The sequence below is a fragment of the Thamnophis sirtalis genome, unplaced genomic scaffold (genome assembly GCF_051295495.1).
Source record: "Thamnophis sirtalis isolate CommonGarterSnake01/CBP01778 unplaced genomic scaffold, rThaSir2_p1.2 scaffold_1, whole genome shotgun sequence".
Lineage (NCBI taxonomy): Eukaryota > Metazoa > Chordata > Lepidosauria > Squamata > Natricidae > Thamnophis > Thamnophis sirtalis.
The window spans coordinates 18472114-18487630 of record NW_028261381.1 but is presented as its reverse complement, the minus strand read 5'-3'; the positions used below and the strand labels follow the sequence as shown (position 1 = coordinate 18487630).

Here is a 15517-nt window from a genome sequence, read left to right as displayed (position 1 = left end):
AGAGGGGAATAGATTTTCTAGAAAGGATAAAGAACTAAAGAATCAGTGTTTGAGTAGAGAATGAGGATAAACAAAAGTTTGTTGTGGTGTTTGATATGTGGTTACGAATCATTTGCTCAGCGGTGGGTTTCACATTTTGTTACCACTGTTTTGCTGCACATGAGCCTGGCCTTCCGTGCATGTGCTTTGTTCACATGCGCACCATCCGCGCATGCGCCCGGCCTCAAAAAGTGTGCCTAAATAGGATGGCATAGAGCTGGGGTGGGGGGCTGGCCCACCCACGATTTCCGCTAGGCAAATCTGTCCAAACCAGCTGAATACCACCTCTGCATTTGCTATTATACATGGCTTAAATGGTAGGGAAAATTATATCACACACATACCTAATCGGCTGAGGAATGGAAAAATCCTCAATTTAGCAGGAAAGTAGACAACAGTTGTGTGCTGACTACTTCAAATGTGTAGTAAAATGTTTTTTTCATTCCATGGTAGAAAGACAGAGGCAACTACTTACTCTGTCTTGCAAAAAGATCAACGGATTCCTAGTACAGAAACTGAATTTTATGCACTTTTTTTCAGCCCAAAGACCACCCTCCAAAAAGCTGAATAAAAGCTAAATTGGGTCTGATATGAGCTTTAATTAAAATGCATTTGTGTTAAGTAAAGTTAACATGCATATTCCCAGTGCATTTTTTTTTCTTTTTTGTTACATTGACTTTTGCAATTCAATGACATTTGCTGGAGGAACTAAGAGCTTTGGGAGATGCAACATGTGGGCTCCAAATATAGCTGAAAAAATATTTGGTTACAACTATTTTATCTTATCCTTCATCTAGACAGCTCAAAGTATCACACAGGGATTTTCCTTTGGCCCAGTGAAACCCATTTGGTGCTGTTATGATATCTCTGATCTAGTTAGCTCTTGTATTCCTCTATTACATACATTTGCGTAAAGCACATAAATCCATAGAACCTGGTTGATATTTCCTCACTTTTTTCCAGGATCTCATTGCTGGTCTATCCTGGAATGAGGTGCACCTGAGATTATTTTTTTTAATGCTTTAAGATGGACATAAACAACCAGCTTGCTAAGTGAACAAATATATTCATTTGGTAAATTATCACTAGACAGTTGGCTGCTTCTCTTCATTCTTGAGATCAAATCAGCTTGCAGGAATTCATCTGAAAAATATAAATATGGGTAGTATACTTCAATTGTCCACAGGCAGTGTTTCATATCAGATACATTTCAGAAATGATTACTTGCCAAAATGATAGCATAGGTAAAGGTTCCCCTCGCACATATGAGCCAGTCATTCCCGAATCTAAGGAGCGGTGCTCATCTCTGTTTTAAAGCCGAAGAGCCAGCGCAATCGGAAGACGTCTCAGTGGTCATGTGGCTGGTATGACTAAACACTGAAAGCACATGAAACGCTGTTACCTTTCCACCAAAGGTGGTTCCTATTTTTCTACTTGCGCTTTCACATGCTTTCGAACTGCTAGGTTGGCAGAAGCTGGGACAAGTAACAGGAGCTCACTCCGTTACGTGGCGCTAGGGATTCAAACTGCCAACCTTTCTGATCGACAAGCTCAGTGTCTTAGCCACTGAGCCACCGCGTCCCAAATGATAGCATAGTTAAGAGCAAATTCCAGTTTTTCTAATGATAGGATGCACATATTTAATTTTGCAGTGGAAAAGCCAAGTCTAAACTTCTAACAGTAGGATGCAGGACTAAAGAAGTAATCTAAAATTAAATACAATGTTTCCTTTTCTGTTGTATTAAAATTGCAGGTCAAAAAGAAGTGGTTTAAATTATAATGATGTATATTCTTACTCATTTTGTATAGGCCTTATGAAAAGAAACCTTACCTTTCAGTGGGACATGTAAAACAGTTGATATTAAATATCAGCTTGTACAATGCCGGTGATGATGCTTATCAGACCAGCCTTCATATCCAACTGCCTAAAGGTCTCTATTTCACCAAATTTGTAGCACAGGTAAGAAACCTATCTTCTATATCTTTGTACAAAATAATTTGTCAGACACTTTTTCATTCGCTCAGCTAAAAATAAACAAAAGTTTCATTTTAAAACATTTGAAACTCAATTCACAAGACAAACTGAAATAAAACAGATTTAAACCAATGTACAAAACTACAGTCATTCTTCCAGACTGTTTGGTCCTCTTAATATTACTCATTGAATAAGAAGAAAAAGATGAATAGATTAAAACAAAAGGTTTTCCTTCTTGTTTCATAGAAATCAGTGGAGTTTACTGCAGAATAAGTTAAGGACTATATAGTAAAGGTGTTTATAAAAACCGTATAATTTTTCCTTCCAAAATTTCCCTTTCTTTGGGGAAGACTACAGGTACAATTTTCTAGCAAAGCAAAGTATAATTATAAAGAGAAGTGTCCAAGTATTATTTGATGAAGCTGCAAGCAAACTATATGTCAAATACCACTTTTTGCCCAAAACAAAAAGGTGAAAAGCAGAATTTTAACATTAAACACTTTGCTATTTAGACCTATAAATTGTCTCCTCCATGTGGCCAGTGACACATGACCAACACAAAGTAATTTACACTGTGTTGAACGTAAGGACTTCAGTTTTCAATTTGCTTAGAAAAAGTTGAATTAAGTTTATAGGAACTGTCAGCCAACATCATCCCTTGTGGAAATCATCCCTTACGGAAATCACTTTTGTTGGGCCATACTACAGACTATGATTACACATGCAACAGAAGATTGTGCCTTCTTCATGATGGTCCATTTCTTTTCCACTTTTCTCTATCCAAAATAACAATGTCCCATCAACTTCATAAATCATAAGTTTTCTTTATAATTTGAAAGATTTAAAACTTATCAGTAGACATAATGTAACTGGAAAGATAGAATTCACTCTTTTCTCTTTGAGTGATAAGCCTAATCAGTGTTTTCTGTAAAAATCTGTGGTTTACATTGAAGTGAATTAAACTTTCAGATTTTTTATCAGTGGTAGTGCTGGTGGTATTATTGCCCTGCAAAGTTCCCAGGCAATATGACAATGATTACCACCATAGAAGTTCTGTGTAAATGTTTCCCGTTTTCTTGTTTTATTCAATCTTCCAAATACCTCTGTATTTTTTAATAAAGAGCAACTGGGATGTAGGATTTTGATTTGGAGAAGTGGGATTGCTGTTAACCTTTTCTCCCTAAAAAAGATAAAGGAATCCCTGCAGATTTTACTCCACTGGGCATTGCCCACCATAGAGGATGGTGCTCATTTCTGTTTCAAGGCCATTGAGCCAGGGCTGTTCAGAGATATTTCCGCAGTCATGTGGCCAGTTTGATATCATGGAGAGCTGTTACTTTTCCACTGAAGTGATACCTATTTATCTACTTAGATTTGCATACTTTTGAAGTGCTGGTTTGGCAGAAACTGGGGCGAGGATCGCTCAGGTCTCAAATACGGACTGTCAGATATTCAGCTGATAAGCCCAGAATCTTAATCACTGAGTCACCACACCCCATTTCTCCCTAAATCATTTTCTGATTATTATTTTTTTATTCCTTCAAAACTGCTATTTTTGTTTTGGAAAGACATATTGGTACCCTTTTCTAGCAAAGCAAACCCTTTCAGAAAATAGGGAAATTTTTTAGTCAGGAAAGAAGCATAATGGGAAAAGGTTAGATAGCATTCCGTTTTCAGTCTTCCTTATAATCAAAATCTCACAGAACATGTAGAGTTTGGCCCACTACCAGGCCATAGCCTATTTGGAACCAGGCTGCACAAGGTAGTATAAAGGTGGCTGAGTGGCTAAGACGCTGAGCTTGTCAACCAGAAAGGTTGGTGGTTCGAATCCCTAGTTACGGGTCTTCTGCGTGAGCAGGGGGTTGGACTAGATGACCTCCAAGGTCTCTTCCAACTACCGTTACTGAATTGACTGTTAAGTTGCGGGCTAGCATACTTTGCGCGTGCAGCTTCACTTGCGCAAGTGGCGAGCTGGTTTGCATGCAGTTCCACTGGTGTGAGTGGCAGACAGGCATGCAAGTGCATGCACACTAGTTTGTCACTCACACAAGTGCATGCATGCAGCCCACTCACAGAGCCCAGTTCCCCTCTCTCTCGTTCCCCCCACCACCACAAGCCGGGCCACCAAGCCGCAAATGTTGAGGACCTCTGATCTAGATAAAGATTTTTGTGGCCTTGTCAATTTGAATTTTTTTTTTTTTTGCAAAACTTTCACCTTCTTCTGTCTTACATATTATTCATTTGTACAATAGGAAGAAACACAGATACAGTTACAAATATCAGAAAAGGAAAGTCATGGAGTGACAATTAACTGTAACATTGGATATTTATATGTTGATCATCTTTCAAAGGTAAGAATAAATATGAAAAGTGACTTGGTTAGTATATAAGAGCCTATACCCTTCATTGCCATCATATTTGTTTACCAAGGAACTATGATGGATCGCCCCAAGTATATGTTTTCTTACCAGAGTATTAGTAATTATTAACCAAAGATGGTATCCATATGCATTTTCTAGTATGTCTAATAATTGGTTAAAAAAGATTAAAATAGATTAGGTTAAAATGTCAAACTGCAGCACAGGGGTGGGTTTCTCGCCCCGTTCCAACCAGTTTGGTTGGAACGGGGCCGGCGGCGTCCACGTGCACACGCGCAGTGCACGCATGCATACTAGCGCCTGTGTGATGCTCCAGCTGCTCCTGGAGGATCGCGCAGGCGCTGTATGCGTTCTGCGCATGCGTGGAAGCGCAGAACTCATCAAAACAGGGTAAGAAATGCGGGCGGGCGGGTGGATCCTTCGGCGTTCCCGGAAGTTACTTACTTCCGGGTTCGCAGACCAACCGGTTCACGGGGACCGCCGCGAACTGCCTGAAACCCACCCCTGCTGCAGCATCTCTTAGGTATGAGAACAGTAGTATGACTTATGATAACAATTTGGGGCTTCTTTGATGTAGTTGTTTACATGTTCAGTTCAGTGAAATGTTTGGAAATCATAAAAATGGAGCATGGCTAGCCCTTAAACAGGGTCAAGGGTATATCTTTATAGACAGGATTCCTATGATGCTTAGTACCGTATTTTCACGACCATAAGCCGCACTAAAAATCCTAAATTTTGATCCAAAATCGGCAGTGCGGTTTATAACCCGGTGCGCTTTATATGTGGAAAAAGATCTCCCAGCTGCTTTGCTCCTCGCGACTGCAATAGATGTCCAGAGGCGGCTTTTGGGGCTGGTGGGGATTGGATTTCCGGCTCGGTGGCCCCTGTCGCTTCTGGACGTTGTGGGGAGCCGAGGAGAGTGTGGGGGGGAGCGCGCGGCGGTTCTTGGCGCTCCGAGAGGCGGGAGAGGCGCGCGGTTTGGTTTCTCCTCCCTGGGCGTCGCGGCGGCGGCCCCGGGCGCGCCGATCCCCGTGTTTTTCGCATCGGGGCATGCTCTTGCAGCACGCCCCGATGCGAAAAACACAGAGATCGGGCGACGTCCAGGGAGGAGAAATCAAACCGCGCGCCTCTCCCGCCTCCCGGAGCGCCAAGAACCGTCGCGCGCTCCCCTCCACACTCTCCTCGGCTCCCCACAATGTCCAGAAGCGACAGGGGCCACCGAGCCGGAAATCCAATCCCCACCAGCCCCAAAAGCCGCTTCTGGACATCTGTGGCTCCCGGCGCTCCAGGAAGCACCGAAAGCAGCTGGGAGAGGCGCGCGGCTTGGTTTCTCCTCCCTGGACGCTGCAGCAGCAGCCCCAAACTCACCGATCCCAGTGCCTTTCGCATCGGGGCGCGCTGCAAGAGCATGCCCCGATGCGAAAAACACAGAGATCGGTGAGCCCGGGGCCGCCGCTGCGACGTCCAGGGAGAAGAAACCAAGCCGCGCGCCCCCCCCCAGCCGCCCTCGGCGCCCCCCGGAGCGCCAAGAACCCTCGTGCCGCTCCTCGCGATGTCCAGAAGCGTCGGGAAATGTGCGGCTTATAACCCGGTGCGCTTTATATGTGGAAAAAGTTAAAAAAATTAACGCTAATTGATACTGCGGCTTTTAATCCGGTGCGGCTTTTGGTCGTGAAAATACGGTAGTTAAGTTAAGTCAAAGATCTGCATGTTGAGAACTGTATTGATAGTTAATCTACACGCTGCCTTTATAAGTGAATAAGTTATAGACTTCAATAGTGTAATTACAGCTAATTTACTGAATACAGTGCCTATTATGCATTCTGATATAATACAGATTGATTAATGGAAGCTGAAAAAAAATCATTTTTTCAGGTGGACATTAGCTTTGTGTTGGATTCAAGTTCACTCAGCAGAGCAGAAGATGACTTGCACATCCACATTAATGCAACTTGGTAAGTGTTGCTTACTACATGTTGTTACCTTAGACCTATATTTGGGAAAAAAAAGAACTGCATAATTATACATTTCATAATTTGCACAAATTTCACAGAAATCTAATGTAATGGGGCCCCAATATTTCTCTTTGGGGTTGGGTAAATAGGCTATGGATACAGTCCTCAAATGGGTAAAACTCTTGTGCCGAAATGATAGAAAATGTGCTTGCTGGCATTTGATCATGCTACCTATTGCCAAATGTACTATGTAACAAAGAAAATCAAACAGTACCTCAGGGAAGTCAGTAAACATTGTGATGCATTTCTTTTCTTCTGTAGTGAAAATGAATTAGACCATGACCTGCTGTCCGACAACAGTGTAGTTTTAGCTTTGGCTCAGAAACACGAAGTCGAACTGAACATTTATGGGTAAGCGAAAGCATTTGGAAATGTGTATAGAGCTGTTGCAAAGCAACATTCAGAGGTCTGCTGATTTCTCAGTGTTTTGATGCTGTGGATGTTCTTGTATGTTCTTTTAATTGCTTGGCCTTTGCTCATTTTTATGAAAAGATGGTATAAAAGCTTCACAAATGCTGTTTTAACAGGATAACCAGGTAAATTCAGTGTTTGGGCTTTCAACCTTATAGAGGCTTAATGTTGTCCTTATGACTTATAAAGATGGATAGCTGAGATTTATTTGACCTACAAAAGCCCCAATTTCTGAAAAAGATATTAAAGTGCATAGTAGCTCTTGATCCTCATACAGCTTTTTAATAAATGAAAATGTGTTGAGATCTGTGTATATAAAATATGTGTTTAACTTAATTGTAAATATGTATTTAATTGAAAACACACACACACACACACACACACACACACACACACACACACACATAATATTTCAAGCTATTTAGTTCTCATCAGCTAGCCATACCCTTACTGGGATTTGATGAGAGCTAAATAGCTTGAAATAGATCTATACTAGTCTCCCTTTATTTATTTATCAGCATAAATACAACACAAATGTAACAAAGGCAACAGTAAAAATATTGGGTTTCTGTCGTGATGGTCTCTTGTGATGAGCTAATAGACAGAGAATGGAAGCAGTCTGCTTCCTCCCATATTTGGGCATACCAGGGGTTGTGACACTAAATACATACATACATACATACATACATACATACATACATACATACATACATACATACGGATGATAACGTAAAACTCAAGGAATAGGAAGGGATATATACCAGCATTATTATTATTTTTAAAGTGCCATAAATTTGGTAGAGTGCATGCATTTGCAATTTAAAATGCTCCTGTCTTCTTCAGAGAAGGCTGGAATATATTCTTGTTGCAAATGTTGCAGAGATAAATACAGTATTGTAGATAGAACAGTCATCCCAAAAGAGATGAGTTCTTTTTTGGTATGCAAAAGCCAGCTGGATATGTGACTGACTCTACCAGGACAGACAGTCCCCGCAGATGAGACTTCTATCTCATCTGCACCTTCACCTCCTCCTGTACTTCTCAGAACTTATTTGGAAGGTCACATTTAGGTTTAAAGGCCATATAGGAAAGCAGGAGGAAGGACTGCAATGAAAATTATGAGAGTTGAGTTGGATGTAACTAAGTTTTCAAAGAAGCTATCATATGATTGTTCCAACCTTTAATCAATGTTTTCTCTGTCATTTGTTTTTTGGGGGAAACACATTATTTATAGGTCTGTGTCTCCAGCATCATTTATTTATGGACCCAGTGAAGAAAATTCACCAGTTTCTTGTATGGAGGAGACAATCAACGCCACTTTCTATGTATGAAAGTTATTCTCTATTTTCATTGCCTTTTGGAAACATGAATTAAATGAAATTAATTTTTTATAAACAAGAATGCTTTCTCATGAACTGAGATAGATTTGAATCTAGGTCTTTCCAGTTCGAGTCCTAGACATCTTCTACAAAGCTGCTTTCTTAGCCACTGAAGCTCCATCCATATTGAACACTCTCTGAAACATATTCCTTTAATTTTACCCATTATGTCACAGCTACTGTCTTTTCACAATGAGGGAAGTCATCTCAGTTTTTGAACTATAAGTGCCATTGTGGATTGCCATGTTTATTATAATGTAAATATCCGTTTTCAAAAACGGGGTTTAATTTTTGCTCCATATATTCATTGTTTCAAAAAGATTTCCTTGCTGGAGGAATGGCAAATAAGGGCTATTTTTGGCTCTTCTACCACAGTTTTAATTATTTAATTATGCTTTTCCTATGGTCTTGCACTGTCCTTTAATGCCATTTTGTCTACCTTAAGTATGCTTTGGATACAGATCTTTTTCTCTGTGTCATATAAGATATGTTGGTATATGCATAATTTTGTATTTATTTTGTCATGTTTATGTAGTGTATCTTTGGAGGTGGTAACCCTTTGAGAGCCGTATGCAATATAATTTCATTTTAATGTATGCCGATTAGTTTACATTCAAAGTGATGACAAAGTTATTCTAAGTTCTAATCTGCAAATATTAAAACACACAGACGCTTTAGCTTGTAGCATCAGGAACTATGTGTTCAAAATAAGATTTACCTGGAGGACGGTGATAGGGTGCAATAGTTCTGATACCAATTGAGATAAACTACTAATTCAACTCTTGTCTTCTGTACACCAAAGGTCAGTAATCCTGGAGTAAGTCTGGCTCCTGATGTAAATCTGCTGATACAGATACCCAATTCTTTTCTACCAAGAGATAACAAGCTCTTTAATATACTGGATGTCAAGGTATGCTTAATTTATTTTCTGGGTTTGGAACATGAAATGGGACACAGCATAACAAATTATGCAATTGTTACCTTCCCACATAAATCTGCAAGCTTTATGAACGATTGTGATATGCTGTCTTTGACTTTTATGATTTAAGAGGACGGCTAAACCAGCAGTGCCATTGATGGAAAAAGGTGTAAAGCAGCATAGAGGAGAGTATGTTACAACAGATTAAGACAGGCGGGCGCTTAAGGATCTTTGTGTGTTGATGAGTTGCTTTGCCTGCAAAAAACATCATCAGAGAATACTGTGAAAATATAAGAATAGATGAATAATTGAATTTCAACACAAGGGATCACAATCTACAAGATAGCAGGGATGATGCAAGACCCAGTCCTTTTGTACATGCCTCAAGGTCACACAAACGTACAAAAAGAAGGGGTCTGGGTCTCATGGACGTGTCGTCTTGCAGATTTTGACACACATCCCGTAGATGTTCCTAAGTGTTGTATATGTTGTGTGTTGTGAGGGAAAGACGCAGGAGCCATGGAATCAGAGAGTAAGATGTTTATTAGTAGGTGACAAGCGATTCAGAATGTGTTACAACTGTCACAGTATTTATACTCTCAGGCACCAACTGTCATTTAACTGTCATTACAACCACCAATCACAGGCTGTGCTTCGCCCGACCAATTAGAACGCAGTACAGGCTGTTGCTGGGCTATAACACTAAGAAGGCGTTTGCCTCAAGATTGATGCTGCCTGCCTGAAATGTTTGTGGTTCCCTGATGTGGATTTACACTGTAACTGGCATCTTGCCTTTCAGCTGTCCTGTTCAAAATCAGCACATAATTTTAATTCAGAAGTAATAAGTGATTTATTTCTACGCAACTTCCATAAGAAAGGGGAAAGAGGGTAAGTCCCGAATAGTTGCTTTGAGTTCAAAACAGCTGGTTTGCATTGTTTCAGTCACTTCGGAAGTGTTCTGAGGTCAGGGCGATGGTTTCACACTCAAAATACTCTCAGCACAAGTGACACAGCTGTTCCAACTCAAAACAGTATATTTGGAATTTGAAGCTTTTCTCATGGCTTGTATTAGGAGAAAAGACTCAGTGATGCTGCATCAACAATAAAATGCGTAAGCCAGTGCAGTTGGTTATAGAATATTTGGGGTTCTTTTTCCCAAACAATCATCTTTTTCCAATATGGGCATGACTTGTGATAGGTACTGTTGAATATGCAAATACCAGCTGTGGCCTGATTGGCTGGTCATTTTGACAGTTGCTCTGAGTTCGCTCTCTCTACGCGGCCACCGCTTGCCTCTCGACCCAGCGAGAGCCATCCGAGACTCTAAAACCCAACGAGAGCCTCCCTAAAACACAACGAGAGCCTCCCCCCGCCGCAAAGACCCCAAAGGACCTGATTTCTATCCTGGTTCCCAATTTTCGCTACGTAGGACTCACCAGCAATCCAGCAACAACGACGCATGCGCAGAATGGGGGGAAGGAGAGAGTTTGAATATGCAAATAGTCTGAGTTTGAATATGCAAATAGTCTTTAGAACTGGGGGGAAGGAGTGTTGAATATGCAAATACCAGCTGCGGCCTGATTGGCTGGTCATTTTGACAGTTGCTCTGAGTTCTAGTATAAATACCCTGGCCGTTCAGGGAAAGTTCGAATCGCTGTCATCTCTGTCATAATAAAGATCTGTCTTGCATCCATGGCTCCTGCGTCTATCCCTCACACTACATTTACAATAGGTACTACAAGTGAATTGTGAATTGTGAGCACTGCATGCTTCCCTATCCTGTGAAATGCCTTAAGAAATCTTGCAAAGGGTTGCAGTTGTCTAGATGTCACTTCAAACTGTTGAGATGGACAGCAAATAAATTCAATAATAAAAATATAAAACAACTGTCCTGTTATAAAACTATATCCCCTTTTCTTCACTGTATCCTCATGCCCCAAGATATTTAAAGACCTGGATTAAAGTATGGGTCAAATTTAGTATTAAAGCTTAGCTATAAGCTTGCTCTTCCCAGTATTACTTCAATTTATTTCATTTTAATTTAAGAATGTTTTATTAAAACGGGGTAATCTTCTACTGAGCTGATTTGTTTATGTTGTTATATGCAATGTCTACAAATTTCTTTGGTATCAAAATGTAAGACAATTATGATTTTGCTCATTTGCAGACCTCTGATGGACAATGTACCTATGAAAGTCATAGGAGAGACTGTACATTACCAGAAGAACAGGGAAATATGGTGCAAGATCTTATTACGTTCCTCACAAAACTTGACAATAGGCCACTGGTAATTTCACTGGGTGTTTTTTTTTTTACTGATTTGTTAAAGCTGTAATATCATCCTGTTGCATATTTCTGCCTTATAAGCAAGAGTTTTCAGAACCACAGAGCAGCTTGATTATGCTAAAATAATCTAATTTATGCCTCATTTCAATGTTAAGCTATCTGGAGAAAAGTCATATTATACACAAGGGTTTTTATTTACCCAAAGATGCAGGCAGGTTATGCTGTCAGGAATTCAGCAGTTGGCAATAAACTTACAAAGAGTTAAGGAGGACTCTGCTGAGGCTTCAGTACTATTAAAATCTGAAAGCTTAATGGCTCATATTCAAAACAGTTGACAAGTGCGTCCTTCTAAAAGGCCTTTCCTGATATGAAATAATACTATCAAGGCTTTACGCCATGTAATGCTTACATGTGAGGATTTTCCAGAAAGCAGAATAACTTGCTTTCTTCCAGACAGGAGTTTGCACAAGGTAGCTCAGCAAAACACACATTCTGTCTACACAAAAAATACCATCTCTGTCTCAGGGCTACTGTCCTAAGAAACAATGTGCTCGGTTGATAGGTTTACCTATAGCCTTACAAGTAGAGTTTTCAGAACCACAGAGCAGGTCCTGTGAGGTGGCGCAGTGGTTAGGGTGCAGTACTGAAGGCCACTATAGCTGACTGTTATCTGCAGTTCAATGGTTCTAATCTCACCGGCTCAAGGTTAACTCAGCCTTCCATCCTTCCGAGGTGAGTGAAATGAGGACCCAGACTGTGGGGGCGATATGCTGACTCTGTAAACCACTTAGAGAGGGCTGAAAGCAATATAAGTCTAACTGCTATTGCTATTGCTACCTACCCAGCAAAAAAACCCTACTACCTATTACTCTCCATGGAGCAAAGGTTATAATGCTGAGTTTGTCAGAACCTGATGAGCTGAGAGGGAGAGTTCTGGTTTACTGTGGCTATGTGGATCTCTTGCATCCACTACAGTCACCCAATCATACTGTTAGGGTAATATTTGCAGCAAAACAAAGCAAAGCATCTATGGGGAGGGCTGTCAAGTAGCATGTGAAATCTGAAGTAGTGCCTTGCTAGTCTGCCCCTGTCTTAGAGCACTTGTTGGAGTTCATGAGTTGGAGTGAACCATTATATTGAATTCCTAGATCACTCATGCAACCTGTTAACACACCGAAGCAGGAATATTTGCTCCTTGCCCATCCTTCTGATCCCAAATCCAGCTATCCCAGGTAGCTGTAATGCTACATAGAGATGACTTTGGGAGGCAGGGCAATGAGATTCAACCAATAGAACAGTCGTATAAAAGTCAGCTTATCCCACAGTAGGAATGTGTGGGGCAAGAGGCTTACAAAAAGACCCTCCCTAATTTGGGGGCTGTAAAGGAGATGGAGGAAGAGAAGCACTTTCAAACTTGCAAGATTATGTTAACGTAACCTTATAATAAAGTAGAACTAAGTCACCTGGTCATGGTTTCCAGTCTGGTATATCTCTCAAGGCTAACAGTAGTGTAGATAGCATTGACTTCAGCCAATTGCCATATCATGCAATCTGCCAAATGTTAGGTGAGGGATTGAGGAAGGAGTAAATAGGACTTCAAAAAATCATCCTCTGTCCATTGTACAGTTGTCTGTCAGCTACTACAGTAGAGAGGGCCGATAGATATGTTATTCAAAAATCCTCAAGCTGCATTTAAGGGGACATGTAAATGTGCTTATATTAGCTGTTGCCTATGAGCTAATGTGATTTGTGGGATAAGAAATGAATCCCCTATTCTCTTCTAATTTGAGCAAGCCTGGAGTAAAAAATTATTTATATATTCCAGTTGGGGTACAACAGAGGTGGGTTCCTACCAGGTCGCACCAGTTCGGTAGAACCGGTTCGTCAAATCTACCGAACCGGTTAGAAGAGGTTCCACCAGTGGACCCGGAAAGCAGGCCACACCTACAGAAGAGGTTCCAAAAAATTTTGAAACCCACCACTGACACACACACACAGACAGACAGACAGACTCACACAGAGAGAGAAAGAGAAAGAAAAGAAGAAGGAAAAAGAGAGAGAGATGAAAGAAAAAAAGGAAAAAGGGACAGAGAGACAAAAGGAAGGAAGGAAAAGAAAGAAAGAAAGAAAGAAAGAAAGAAAGAAAGAAAGAAAGAAAGAAAGAAAGAAAGAAAGCACATGGCCAGCAAGCCACTCTCACCAGGTCACATGTTTGGCAAGCCACTCCCACAAAGGAGGTCACACCAACAGAGTAGGTTCGAAAAAATTTTGAAACCCACCACTAGGGTACAAATATACTTAGCCTCCATTTTGCATGTATATATATATCTATGTGTTGCACTAATTTTACTCTGTATAATACATCTTTATATTCTTTCTCTCCCAAAGTTTTGTATGAAGAATGATCAACTGTGTTTGCAAATATTTTGCAAATTTGGAGACATGGAGAGTGGAAAGGAATCGACTGTTCACGTTCATCTTGAGGCAACACCTTCACTATTAAGCATAGTAAATATTTTAATATTTGTGCTATCATACTGAAGGCTGTGTAATCGTATTCTTAAGTGTCAGAGAACCACAGACAAAAAATCATATTTCAATACCAGATTATGTAGTTGCTTAATATTGTTCCTCTGAATACCCTCAGTTGAAAAGCATTTAATTTTGAGTCGGCTTGGTCCTATGAAAACTCTCCATCTTACCTCCTTAGCCTCACTTATTATTTCTTATTATTTATTATTTGAACTCTTAAAGAGAGTTGATTTAAAATAGTGGTTTATTTTTTTTACTTCTTAACAATAGGAAGAAGCTTCAGTGCTTACCTTTGAGATAAAAGGAGAAGTTTCAGCAGATCAAAATCCCAGAGTTATTGAACTCCACAAAAAAAAGCAAACCACTCATGTAAGTATCAGACAGTGAAGGAGAGAAGACATTGGACAATTTGAATATTAATTCAGATCTGCTTGGATTTATTTTCTAACCCAGAGCAGGCATGGTTTATCATTCATTTGGTATTAGTTCTTGCATTATTTCAGCATCCAATGCCTATTCTGCTACATCTAAACCAAGGACTGTTGTGAAGAAACACATTATGTTGTTTGCATCTATTTGCAAGAAAGCCTAATTTGCAGTGTCTTTATTGCATGATTATTTCATCAAAAATCGTGCTGTAATCAGAATTAAAGCATACATCTGAAATCAGTGGCATTTGACTTCCATGAAATCTCTTTTTGTATATCTACCTTGACGGTAAACAAGTCACAGCTCGAATCCAAATTGTACTTCTGTGAGAAGTGAAACAAAGGCCTCCTAAAGAGTATTTGGAATACGTGTTTGTACCTGCAATAACTGTGTGTGTTATTTTCTACAGGTCATTTTGGAGGGACGTCATAACCAGAAGACAAAACAGAGTGTCAGTGCCCTGCTTATTGTAATAGGTTCCCTATTTGGACTTTTTTTGCTTTTGCTTCTTGTATTATTTTTATGGAAGGTACGTATTTCAATATTAATCTACACATCGGTGCTTTTTAATGGGTTGGCTAGATACCCATCCCAAAGGAAAAATATAGCTTTTCTAAACACTAAAAGAAATCTGCAGTGTTCTCTAGAACACACAGCTTTTGCTATGATTTTTATTTGGCATTCGGGAATAAATGTGGTTTATATGTAGCCTGTTACATTTTAATGTGATTTGGGGAAATTGACAGTATAAATTGACAGCAGAGAATTCCAATAGCCATTTGGACAGATGACAAGGGGAAGGAGAAATGAGGCTTTGGAATTTATAGGGGAAAGTGGTAATCAGATGTAACTCGAGAGATTTTAGGTTGCCTGACTTCCCAAATAAAGAGCTCTTGCTTCGTTTTAAACACTTTACAATTTGGGAAATGATACAGATTTAAACATTACAGGAAGAATGCTTTTTACTTGGTTCATGGGATCCTCCTGCTGGATGAAATGTGTCTGGGTTTCTTTTTAGTATAAAAAATAAGTTTTTATTCAGGATATTTAAACTTTTGAGTATAGTTGAATCTTTGTATATTAAAGCAATGGGCAATCTTCTTTTTCTAAAATATAAATATGCATATATATTATTGCTTTGAAATTGCAAACCT

The 15517-nt window shown here is 39.9% G+C and overlaps 1 protein-coding gene across 1 annotated transcript in view; it reads left to right on the top strand.

The window, feature by feature from the left end:
- The window catches only part of ITGA4 (integrin subunit alpha 4), a 53295-nt gene that overhangs the window by 35947 nt on the left and 1831 nt on the right, over positions 1-15517 (top strand). Inside the window, exons 18-27 of the mRNA XM_087708297.1 lie at positions 1849-1999; positions 4267-4365; positions 6268-6347; positions 6669-6758; positions 8053-8143; positions 9000-9107; positions 11284-11403; positions 13791-13910; positions 14205-14303; positions 14773-14892. Coding sequence (XP_087564423.1) covers positions 1849-1999; positions 4267-4365; positions 6268-6347; positions 6669-6758; positions 8053-8143; positions 9000-9107; positions 11284-11403; positions 13791-13910; positions 14205-14303; positions 14773-14892 — 1078 coding nt within the window. The remainder of the gene's footprint in view (positions 1-1848; positions 2000-4266; positions 4366-6267; positions 6348-6668; positions 6759-8052; positions 8144-8999; positions 9108-11283; positions 11404-13790; positions 13911-14204; positions 14304-14772; positions 14893-15517) is intronic.